At 26.7% G+C, this 12,594-nt stretch overlaps 2 protein-coding genes across 7 annotated transcripts in view; both read right to left on the reverse strand.

The window, feature by feature from the left end:
* Positions 1-1,097: 1,097 nt before the first annotated feature.
* LOC123297558 (kallikrein-7-like) lies at positions 1,098-4,598 on the reverse strand. Of its 6 annotated transcripts, none has more exons than XM_044879270.1 (7): positions 4,449-4,598; positions 4,026-4,085; positions 3,328-3,529; positions 3,014-3,228; positions 2,306-2,409; positions 2,074-2,236; positions 1,098-1,426 (listed from the first exon to the last, which is right to left on the reverse strand). In XM_044879270.1, the coding sequence occupies exons 1-6, from the start codon at positions 4,507-4,509 to the stop codon at positions 2,105-2,107; spliced, it is 774 nt and encodes a 257-aa protein (XP_044735205.1). In that variant the 5' UTR covers positions 4,510-4,598; the 3' UTR covers positions 1,098-1,426; positions 2,074-2,104. The 6 variants fall into 6 exon arrangements, with proteins under 6 accessions (XP_044735205.1, XP_044735202.1, XP_044735204.1 ...); XM_044879267.1 differs by having other exon boundaries at positions 1,098-1,663; XM_044879269.1 differs by having other exon boundaries at positions 2,070-2,236.
* Positions 4,599-9,445: 4,847 nt separating this feature from the next.
* LOC123297349 (sestrin homolog) overlaps positions 9,446-12,594 on the reverse strand; it is a 214,391-nt gene continuing 211,242 nt past the window's right edge. The window contains exons 6-8 of the mRNA XM_044878977.1: positions 11,714-12,312; positions 10,723-11,017; positions 9,446-9,806 (exon numbers count right to left, since the gene is read on the reverse strand). Of these exons, the coding sequence (XP_044734912.1) occupies positions 9,720-9,806; positions 10,723-11,017; positions 11,714-12,312 (981 nt within the window). The 3' untranslated portion in view covers positions 9,446-9,719. The remainder of the gene's footprint in view (positions 9,807-10,722; positions 11,018-11,713; positions 12,313-12,594) is intronic.

The raw sequence follows: 12,594 nt of genomic DNA on the forward strand, positions 1-12,594 counted from the left end.
TAATAAATGGACAAGCAATGGAGCAGAAAAAGAAAAATTTGATGTGCAACATTTATGGTCTTCATTCCTTTGATATCAAAATACTTAAATTTATAAAGCTCTCAAAACACTATAGGAAAGTCATAGATATAAAACCTTCTATTGGGGAAAGTCGATACTCTATATACGAAGAAGTCTTACGAGGAAAAATTATCAGATTATCATTATAGACTTTGATATTTCTTGCCCTGAAGAATAATTTGAACTAACAGTACCCTCCACTAGCTTTACTTAATAGATTTATTGCTTTGACCGTTACTGCTAAATGAAATTGAAAATTTGATATTTAACCACAATGATTCTTAATAATTCAATTTAAATTTGGTTGTCACTCTGATCCTATTAAGAAATATTAAGAAAAGTGATCAACAGTAAGACAGGGGCAAGCAATTACATGCTCGAACGTCGAACAATATAAAGTGAAATCTGTTTGAAGCTTGAAATAAAAAAAATAAAAAAAATGAATTATGTTCTAGAAAAAGATCTTTTGAACAAAGTATCTAATACAACGTACAGAAAGTTTTAAGCACATTTTAAAATGGAAATTTTGCCTTGCCAGTTTGATTTGGTTTATTAATTTGCTACAAAGGATCTGACCGGGACAGTCAAAACTTTTAAATGCGTTTACCTAATAAATTATGGTAATATGCTGATAGGTATCGACACTAATATGCTGATAGGATATCCAATGTGTCTCACAGAAAAGAAATACAAATAAAATCAATGTAGAAATTAGGTCAAATTCCACGTTTAGACAACGATTTTTCGATGTTCAAATTCCAGGTTTCTAATTCTTCGTAAAGAAGAAGTAATAATCTCTATTAACTTTTCCATCTACAAAAATTCTCATGACTGGAAAATTTTCTTCTAGGTTTATCCGAAAATTATTCACTGCAAGTGGAAAATTTATGAATATTTTCCTTTTTATCCATCATAACTCAAATGAGAATGGGATTAGACTCGATTCGGATATAATTAAATGTACGGATAATTGGGGAATATTGGGCGAAGGGAAAAAAAAGTGCATTTTTTAAAAACCAAACACAAAATACATGAAATGGATTACAGTAAAAGTATACTTTATTAATTTTAATAACTAAAAAACAACGTTATTTACATTTTCTCACTACTGTTCTAGGTAATTTATGATTATTTATAATTTATGACAAAAATTTCTGGAATGTTTTTTCTTGAAACTCTGAATTACAAAAAAAAAGGGTAATTATTAATTTTAAATTAGTGGCATAATAATAATAGGTGATATAAAATTTTCCGGATGTCCTGGAAGGGAACATTCCGTTATAAAATTTTCTTAGTTGGTAGTCGCAATTATGCCCTCAATATAAATATTACAAAATGTATGGTATTATCTCGATTGTTAAATGCTCTATTTGGAAAACAAAAAAATCATTATCAATAAAATTATTCGTATCACTGATAAAAATTTAATTAAAATTTATTAATATCTTAGTTTTATTATGCACTACCTACAAAGCCTGACGTTGCCTGAGTATTCTCACTCATTCAAATCTGTTATATTTCAGATTCAAATTTTCTAACATTTGAATCATTCTTGAAAAAAATCGAATATTTTGAACCGCATTACAGATTATTCTCGAACAATCTGGAATATTTAAGAACATATTCCAAAACTTTCTAGAAAATTATAATACATCATCTACTCTGACACACTATACGCCATTCAAAATATTTTGAACTCGATTTATAGAAAATACAAATACAATGTGTTAAACAAAGATAAATTTATAGAAAATACATTATGATTAACAGAAATAAACTCAACATTATTGCCATCCACGTCCACTCATCGTGACCATGGTTTGCAAACTCCTCTTAATATAAAGGGGAGGGCTAGGCTTATGTCTACCATCACATGAGTGGATGGCAGAAAATGGGCATAGAGAAAAGTTAGAACCCATAGAAAATCCAAGGTATCATCCTGTTTTATATATTTGTATTGGTATTTAATATCCTACCTAGTACATGCATACATTTTCTTACATACTTACTTACACCTAGGAAACTACCATAGTGAGCTATAAAATTAATTTTCCTTAATTGTATTTTTAATAAATTGTTTGTAATAAGCCACATTGGTATAAAGTGCAGGTTTTGCTGTACATGGTACAGCGCCAACGGACGCTAATCCCACGACAATTTGTTCTCCTGTATTTTGCTGAAAATTTGTTAAAACAAATTTGTTATCATATTTAATATTAATTCAATAAAAATTTTATTTGCTTACATCATATTGTACAAAAGGTCCGCCAGCATCGCCAGAACATGCGACTTGTTGAGAATTTCCAACACAGAATTTTTCCTTTACATCCTTGTAATAATTATAGCATTCTGAAAAGAATATTTTTATAGTATTTTACAGTTTCAATAATTTAATAAATTGAACTTCTTTTACAAAAAACACTGCAAATGATTCCGGAATAGCTTTTATCTTCGTTTTACTCCTTTTTTTCTGTTTGTTTTTTGTATTAGAGGTTCCAAATTTTGGACCTTGTGACTTTCTTAATCATTTAACCCAATATTCGAACTCTCCTACTATTTGCAATAGTACTTCTAGATGTATCGAATTCGGGGTAGTAGTTCTAGATGTATAATTTTTGGAGAAATCACGGAAATTAAAGGTAAAAATCGAGAACTAAATGAGTAATTGGATTGCATTTATATTATGCATAGTGTTTAATAAAAAACGGACGGACTAACTTTCTCAGCTAAGAATGAATAAAAATCTTGATGAAAGATCGGGGATCAAAATAACCTGTAAGTTGTTGGATTTTAAAAGACGAACTTAAGAGTCACCTCGACTTTGACCTTGAAATAACTTCCAAGGCCATGTTCAAGATCAAAGTCAAGTTTATAATTTAAATTTTTTTAAATCCGTTTTGTACAGATCATTTTTGAATGGTGTAGCGTCGTTTATGATTATTTTAATACATACTTTCTTGATCTACAACATCCAATTCTGCGAATAGCAAATGATCTGATTGGGTTTCATCCGCCGGAAATGCATCAGCTCCCCATCCTACTATTTCCCCAATGCCAGTAGCCTCCAAATGGTTGCCTAGCCTGGCAACCATCACATTACTTCTTAACATAAAAGGTTCATTCATTTTCAGCAGCACCAAATCGTCCTTTAATATTATATTGCCATTTCTAAATCAAAAAATACGAGCTTATGTATAAAATAAGGGTTTATGTATAATATATATATTATCTATGTAGTTAGATTTTACATTTAGTTAAATTATTAACCTATTTTCATCCCGGCGTCGAACAATCTTTACAACTTTTCGAATTTGAGCGAATTTGTAATCATAATTATATGAATTAAGAATTCCAGCTAATACAATAATTTCATTTTGATCCACTCTAGTTTTGTCGACACACTGTGAATTTGTCAGAACCCATGATTCTGAAACTATTACTCCTGAACAATATTTAAATACTGTATTACCTGAAAATAAAAATCGTTATATCTTAAATTTGTATGCTTTGAACTGCTTGTATTTATCATAACTATAGTGTTTCCTAATTGTTTTGCCTGATAGTAAATCCTCAATTATTTATTTTAAGTGATTCATTATTTTGTTTTCGTATTTAAATAGAAAGAATTTTAATATAATAATTAATAAAAAAATAAAATTCGTATTCATAAATCTTGTAAACTTTAAAGCAGGAAATATTGCAGTAATAACATCACTTATTTTGTAATAGGTCAGTTTTTGTTTACAGATAAATTAATTCAGCATCACGTGTTTACTTTTAATAAATGTAGCTACCAAAATTCTCGACTTCTTTAATTTAATTCAGTATTGCGCGTTTAAGTTGAAAGATTCCCATTACTAATTTATTATCTTGGAATACATTATACTACTGGCAGATTTGCCGCAATATCCGGTAAATTATGGTCTATACATTTTTCTCAACACATCATGAGTTTTTATACTTACTTGCCAGCTTTTGTAACGATACCATAAATGGGTATGGATGGGCCATGGGCATTTCTTCTACTAGAAATAAAAAGTTGGAATTATACTAAACGGTTATCTACACCCTTGAGATTTTGATATTTTAGTATAGGTATCCTAAATTTGATAAACTATTAATCATCATTTTGGAATTCCGTGCAATAAATAATATGCTAAAATACTTATTTGTTCTATTATCCGCACATCACTTATCTTATTTTTTCTTAAAAACTTCACTTATAACAAGGAGGAAAATGAAAAATAAATTTAAATCAGAGATTTTTTTATATAATAATAAAATTTGACTCCATGATAAAAAATTGTTATTTTTCTACTTAAGAAAGTTATAATTTTCCAATGGATTTCATAAAAAAAATGGATAATTTATTTAATTATTATACATACCATAATTAGCATAAACTAAAGTACGCGTAATAAAAATAACAAGAAACAATTTAAATATCATTGTTATTAAATGAGTTGACCATACGGAAAATAATTAAATACTAAGTTGGTCTGACAATGTGGTTTTGTATTTATAACAGCTTTAAGGTCGCAACGATTCAATTCAACAAAAAAATTATTCAATTGGTACACGGCTTATATAAAGTCAGAGAAATAATATATGGAATGTATTGAAAGCACTATGCATCCTACTGTTCAACGGAATTGTTTTGTTTTTGTAATATTTTCATTGCGACTTTTATTGTGATCATTTTGGAAAAACCTGTAATTATTAGTAATAAATAAATTATAGAATATACTTACCTTTTGAACATGCTGAATAAAATTTGTGTAATCTTATCATAGTTTTTAATCAAATGTACTTATTTCGAAGATAACTTTCACTGATGTCACTTTTAATTATTAAAATAAGAGTAGACTACAATTTTAACTGGTTTCTTTACCAGGCCTGCCAATGGATACGGCTACAAGCAACAGAAAATGTATAAAATAACGTGCATAGTTAAACACTAACATTTGTTTGTAAAAAACACAGACCAATTTTTTACAGTCAGCCATTCATTTGAATAAAAAGGCAAGCCTGTTTTAATATACTTAAAATTTATTTAATACTAATATAATTATTGGCAGACGGTTTTCTCGTGTACAAACTTTAACTTAACAATATTTTTTACTAATATTGTTTTGTGAAAGTTTGTACACGAGAAAACCGTCTGCCAGTAAATTTTTAGTGTATTGGACAGTCTTGCCTTTTACTCAAATGAATGGCAGGCCGTAAAAAGTTGTTCTGTATTTTTTACAAATAAATGTTAGTGTTTAACTATGAATTTAATGCGATATGAATTTTTTACATTTTTCTGTTGCTTGTGTGAATGTAAAAAATAGATTTTTTTCTGTCCCTATCTAACAGTCTATAATGCAACTTGTGGTTGCCAATAAAAATGAAATAAGTGCAAATATAACCACGGAGCATATTGATTTCATCTAGACACAAAATGATTTTATTCATCGTGGCAATACTATTACAAAGTCAGCTTTTAGTCTATTAAAAAATTCTAGGCACTAGGTAATCTATGCATGTTTAATTTGAGAATACGATAAAAAAAAATCAAATATTTAAATAAAAATAGAATGAGTTTAAGTTGCCCACGTAATAAAGAATAAGTTTACCTAGCCGTAAATATCCGAATTCCTTTTTAAAATCCATACTAACAAAATAAAAAGTTTCACATAGAAATTGATAACAAACTGTAAGAATATTGCATATAAAATAAGTTTTTAAGTACGGATGAATCATTTTATTTTATTTTGGAAAAATTTAATTAAGCATAAAAAAAGATCGAATTTTATGTATGATATAGTTTTTTTTTATTTATAAAAAAAGTTTGATAGTTACTAATCACTAAAAAATGTTTATATACTGATGATGTGTACATGTCCTATGAATTTTTGTTTTGATATTTCACATAAAAGGTAATAAGCAGCAGCCTTTAGTGTTTTTAATTATCAAAATATGAATAGTTTAGTGACATGACGAGTTTTATTTTTCGAGATCGATTATCTTTCGAAAGCTAATAAATGGCATATCAATCACTCAATTTTTGAAATTAAGCCAAATTATTATATTAATTATGAGAATTGTGGATATTTTGCCACTATAAAAAAAAAATTACAAAATATTTTGCATATGAGGTGGAAAATCATAGTCCTGGTGAAATTTCAGATATTTTCTCAGAAAAACGTCCTTCACCTTTTTATAATACAACCCTTTAATATTATTTTGTAAACTAACAACTTTCAAACTGATTTTTAAACATTTAAATTAAAAAATTACAAATGCAAACAATTTGTTTAGTTAATGCTGGAACTTAATATTTTAAAAGATGTGTAAAACAAATTTTCAATTTATTTATAACACATGTTCATGCTTATTTACTGATTTGGCACGGAATAGAATTTTATTCTTATTCGAAAAGAAAATTCGTTTTGAAATAAAATAAAATTCACATTAAGATAACAAAAACAGTCCGATCTTTAAAAAGTAAATTTTGTCGGTTGTTAGCTTACAAACAAAAAGAGTTACATCACAAAATGGCTGACAACTTTTGTATGAAACGAATGAAAAATACTCATCACATCACTTGAAATAATTATTAACGATGATATTTTTTTGTAAAATGGGTTGAATATTTTAAATATTATTCATGAGTGTAATCCAAATATTTATTTTTGAATATTGTCTCCCTCATAATAGATGAATAATTATTCTTTTTATTGCTTCCCATAATAACATAAATTGTTTGAAAAGAAAATGAATGAAAACGAATATTACTTAAAAGACGATATTTTCCATGTATGTTGATGATATAAATTTTATAATTTTGTTAATTTAATATGTACCATTTTTGTACTGAAAAGTAATTTAATCAATCAATACATTTAAAGTTATCTCACTAAAAGTCTATACAAATTACAATATATTTATATATATATATATTTTTTTTATTTTTTATTACAAACATTAACAAAATATTTTTAAATCATATTTACATGAAACAATTCATTTAAATTGCTTAAATTTAATTTGTGGTATTTAGAATTTTTATTTTATTAGCCAAAAAACATGAAAATTAATTCTTAAAGAGCTGTTAAATAATAACAAAAAAAAAAGAGAATACATTGCATAAGTTGTTTCATGTAAGTACAGTATTTTTAACATCACAGCATTGAATAACCTACAAAATAAATTCAGTGTTTTGGATCTTTTCTTTTAATTTGATTTGACAATAGTACAGGAGACGGTATAAGGTCGATCTTCACCCATCTAATAATCAGTTGAGACATATTTTTTATGTTTTATTGATTGATAAACACGTCTATGATAGATTTTCTCTCGAAAAGTGTTCATAGGTATCATTAATTAATTAAAAATGGCCATGAACACTTTTCGCTAGGCAAGCTATTATAGGTGTGCTTATCAATAAATAAAATTTAATAAAACCATGTCTCATTTGATTATCAGATGGATGAAGGTCGACCTTATACCGTCTCTTAAACTATAATTGATTACAGTATTTTTAAAGAGGTAAATATATTTTAACACAATAAAACCATTTTCATAAACGTGTTTGTCTATTTAATTAAACATATTTAATTACAGAATACGTTTATTTTTAATGCCCACAAGGATGAAATATGTAGAGTGTACTATTTATTAATGTGAGATTCCTTTCTCAGAAAAAATTCTTGTGAATATATGCTCAAAGATTTTAATTTTTGAAATATAGAATCAAGCAGTTTCTAAGCAACTGAACCCCAAATTTCAATTTACTAATAAAAATTATCCGAACACATAAGTTTATATGAAGTTTTTTTTTTCGGAGAAAGGAATCTGATAACAGTTTTACATTATTAATGAAATCAATTTTGATAGAACGCTAACAAATTCTTATTATTCACATAGAATGAACTTCTCATGATTATGATATGCAATAAGATACGCATCAGTTGATTTTCAAACTTTTAAAATCGAGTATGTTTTATACAACGATTAAAAAATCAATCGCATTTTTCGTACTTTATATGGACGAATTTAACAAATAATACTTTTTTTTTTATCAGGAAATTGGATAGGAAAAACTGAAACACTATTATATCACAAAGTTTCGTTTTCTTTGAAGACTTCTTCAAGCTTTGAATAATAATTCGAAGTACGTCTTTTATCTTCTGATAAAAATCATTATTGAATTTTATAAGGATTTCAAATTATGGACAATTTTGATTCAGTTGAAATTCTTGATTTTTTGAATATAGGTCCATATACAGAGAAAGTATGAAATTGATACGTTCCAAGTTGAATAATCTTTTTTTTACATTTCTAAATTCTTTGGATAAAAAAATAACAGACCTCTTTAAAAATAAAAATTGTTTTTTTTATACAATAGAAACACTAGAATTTATCGATTGCTAATTTTTAAATGAAAAAAGCACATTAATTAAATTTTTTTCGATTAAATTAATATACAAATTAAAGATAATGATTAAAAAATTTTTAAATTTGAATTAGGCAGTGCAAATAATGAATTTTTTTTAAATTTCAAATTTTTAAAAATTAATTTTAATACTGAGATCACAATTTAAACTCGCTGGTTGTAATTTTTATACAAATTTTCAATATTATATTTTTTTTTAAGCAAATAATAAATCTATTCGATATTGTGTAGAGCCAATACGTGAGCTGTGATGAAGATCATCCATTTCTTTTTTTTTTGGCGAAAATATAAATGATGACCAAAGCAATGAAAGGGATATTATTATTGATATTTTTTAAGGGGAATATTTACACTATTTTTTTATGTCTGTCTATTCCATGATTTGCTTATATTTATATTAAAGACTTTATAATCACATTGATATCGCTTTATTTAGAAATATTTTTTAAAAAATACCAAAATTACAAAAAAAATAAACTCAATTAGATAAGAAATATAAATTTTAATGAGACAAAAATAATTTTTTTTTTAATATCACTTAATAATTTAAAAAAATGACTAATTGGCAAATATTTTGGTTTTCAATTAAATAAAATATATTAATAGACACCGATTTTATTGAAACTACAATTCCTTAAATAATTTAAATTTCATTTTCTTAATGTTTTTTTTTTAAGTTTTATGAATTCCAGATTCAACCAATTTCTTGTACGAATTTCATTTCAATAAATAGGTGTCATTTTTAACGAAGGTTTTTTTTAAATGAATTAAAAAAATTTGTTTTCTAATTTGATACGGTGGTGTTATTTAAAAAAATTTATATATTTTCAAAATACAATTTCTATAATAAATATTTTTTTTCATTTAACATTAAAAATTAAGTCTCAATAAATAAAACAATTACGAGCAAATTTATTATATAAAAATTAATAATATAAGCAAATTTGTTAAATATAATATTTTACACGAACTGAAAGTTTCACAACTGGCACAAACGAATAAGTGAATTCCTTGTTTTATTGTTTTCTTTTATTTAATAATTTGTTTTTCTGTCTTACGATCGTTAATTAATTCTTTTTTCATCTAGATACAAACATCACTGTAGTAAGAGATACACAAACAAAATTAATTCCTAAACTAATCGGCAGAATATTATTAAACATTCAAGAAACGATAACAGATTTAGAATGGATTTAAATCTGTGTACTTTGGTTTCTTTTTATGTCATATATCGCATAACGGCTTTTAATGCATAAAGTAATTCTGCTTGCATTCTTGATTCCAATACCATTAAATTTACGTGTACCTGAAAACAAAGAAAAAATATTTATTATTTTTATTTAAAAATTAAGTTAAAATTAAAAACGAAGATATTTTTAATTTAGGTTTTTATTAATCAGGGACTTTTGTAACTAACGTTTTAATAAGCCTGCCCGCATATATTTTCTAAAATTTAAATAGATAATTATTATTTTTACAAATTACGTTATTCTAAGTAAATAAAAAGGTAATTCATCGAACAGTTTGTAAAAAAATATCCAATTGCTTCAACCATGTTATAATATCTTTAATAAATTATAGTGGAACCTCAAGAGAAATGCGATAAATTTTGAGTTAACGAGTTTTGATTTAACAAGTAGTTCGGGTTACAAGGATTTAATTTCAAAAATTGGACTTAGAAAAGCGAGTTTGTATTTTACTAACTACGATTTACGGAGTCTGCTTTTTGAAATTCGAATTACAGAGTTTAAATATGTACTATCAATTCCACGCAGGGAAATACCATTTTGTTCGAGTTAAAAAATCTAAATAATTTGAGAAACCGCGTATTTTGCTGAGGATTACGATTTTACGAAGTACGAGTTATCGAGGTTCCACTGTATTTGCAGTGCTATTTTAACAATTATAAAACATTTTCATGCCAAAATAAAGAACTACATTTTGACTACTATGTTTTGTAAATAATTTTAATTTACAAATTATGAAAGTTAACACAGTTATTCCTTTTAAGTTTTAGGTTTTCACTTCTGCCGGCAGTCCTCATTTTTATTGGTTTATGGTATTTTCATATTATTGTAAAAATGTTTGAATTTTAACTGTAAAATTATTTTCTTACACTTTTGTTTAGGTATTTATTTCTACTCTTATGTTGCTTAGGTACAGGGTAAAATACAGGGATACATGGAAAAGGCAAGATAAATAGTTAAAAAAATGATAATTACCTTTTCACTATGTTCGAATTCTCTAAGAACACGATCATAATCTTTTTTAGTAACTCTCTCGGGATAACAGCATGCTGATTTAATAAATGTTTTTAAACTACGCTCCAACAAATGATTAATTTCACCATAATCGTAGTCGTCGTGACGAATACCAAACATACACTGAATATAATTCCATATGGCACGTCGAAAGCGTGATGTATCAACATCACGACGTCCACCCATTGTATAGTATGTTAAATTATATGCAGTCTTAAATTTATCATCAAGTAAATAACCCACATCATTATAAAGTCTGTAAATTAATAAATCAATTAAATTAATTTTTTTTTAATTGAACTAATATTTTGCGAATATTTAGCACTTTTTGACGGAATAGGGTGAATATTCATATAGATATGCTATTAAGGATGTACGAGCAACAGGGCAATTTTAAATAAAAAGCTTGATTTTTTTATGATTTTTTGAAGTTGGACTAAATCTAAATCTGAATATTTAAGGGGGAATTGAATTGCCCGATTATTTAAATAAATAAATGATTTCAAAAGTAGGCATATTTAAATTCTCATAGATTTCTCCAAAACTAGTCGGGGGAAATTAACAAAAAACTATTTAAATTAAAATTAATTAAACCTTAATAAATTATTGAAAACAAAAAAACAGGTTGTGTCCGACTAATTAAGGGTGTATGAGGTCGGTAGTGGGAACACAAATTTAAATAATGTATATTTTTAATTTTGATGGTGAATTATGTTATAACTTAACAATATAAGACGAAAAGTAAGAATACAAATTTTCAATATCAGGAGTAATTTTTAAAATATCGAAAATTGAATTGAAAATTGAATTGAAAATTATTTAGCTTTAGATATTTCGAAAACCAAGGCAAGTATCGAAAATATTTTGTCTAAGTTTGGTTTTTAATGAAAGCGGGTAACCGTCGAAAATTTTGTTGTTGGGACAAAAATTTAATAATAATGTGGATATTTACCTGTTAACTAAGGAATATCCATGATCGTCCCATGAATAATCTTGTACTCTAAATGTAGGTATATCAGATATTTCACCACGTCTAGCAAAATCTTGATATAAGAAATTAGGATCATCAATAAATTGACTAATATCAGCTGCCACTTCTGTAATTGGTTCTGGGACGGCACCTAATTCAGCTGATTGTGATTCAACATTTTCGAAACGTTTTGTTAATTCAGTCTGTGTACACTCTTCAGTTCGTTCTGATAATGTTTTCATGCGTGCCATTAACGTAACAATACCAACTTCTGGCTCTGGTGGTGGTGATCGTCCTATACATGATGTTGCGCCTTCATGATTTTGTCTTGTATCGTTAACAATTTTTTGTGATTGACTTCTAGAAATATTATTTGATGTTGTACATTCTGCAATGGCACTTGAATCATCATCAGGTGTGGGATTTGATGCTTGATAAGCGTGTCCACCAGCTTGATCAACTTCTTCATTTACACCACACGAGAATACAAAAGAACATAACGAATGAAAATGTGCTAATATTACAATAGCATGTACCACTTCGGCTAACGACCAACTATCTGGACCTCCTTTGGTTAATTTCTAAAATATAGTAAAAATAAAAATTACAATTGGAATTCACATGGATTTGCCTTTCTGTCATTATATCTTTTTAAAAATTGCAATTTTCATAAAGCCGGACAATTCACACTTCCATTTGTCAGACGGAGAAAATAAATTTTGACAATAGACTTTTGTCCTAAATTTGAAAAATTGGTTTCTAAGTAGTTGCATCATGTATTTTGCATTTTAAACCAATTCAAATTTACTTCAAAACAGTGTAGAGTGTCATGGCGTCTTGAATGACGCCCTTGATCACCACTT

The sequence above is a fragment of the Chrysoperla carnea genome, chromosome 4 (genome assembly GCF_905475395.1).
Source record: "Chrysoperla carnea chromosome 4, inChrCarn1.1, whole genome shotgun sequence".
Lineage (NCBI taxonomy): Eukaryota > Metazoa > Arthropoda > Insecta > Neuroptera > Chrysopidae > Chrysoperla > Chrysoperla carnea.

What these genes read in the sequence shown, in the direction of transcription:
- LOC123297558 (XM_044879270.1), bottom strand. Translation starts at nt 4,509, where the DNA reads ATGATATTTAAATTGTTTCTTGTTATTTTTATTACGCGTACTTTAGTT. An exon ending in TTTAGTTTATGCTAATTATG is followed by an intron (nt 4,086 to 4,448) that starts GTATGTATAATA and finishes TTTTATTTCTAG; the next exon opens with TAGAAGAAATGCCCATGGCC. An exon ending in GACCTTTTGTACAATATGAT is followed by an intron (nt 2,237 to 2,305) that starts GTAAGCAAATAA and finishes ACAAATTTTCAG; the next exon opens with CAAAATACAGGAGAACAAAT.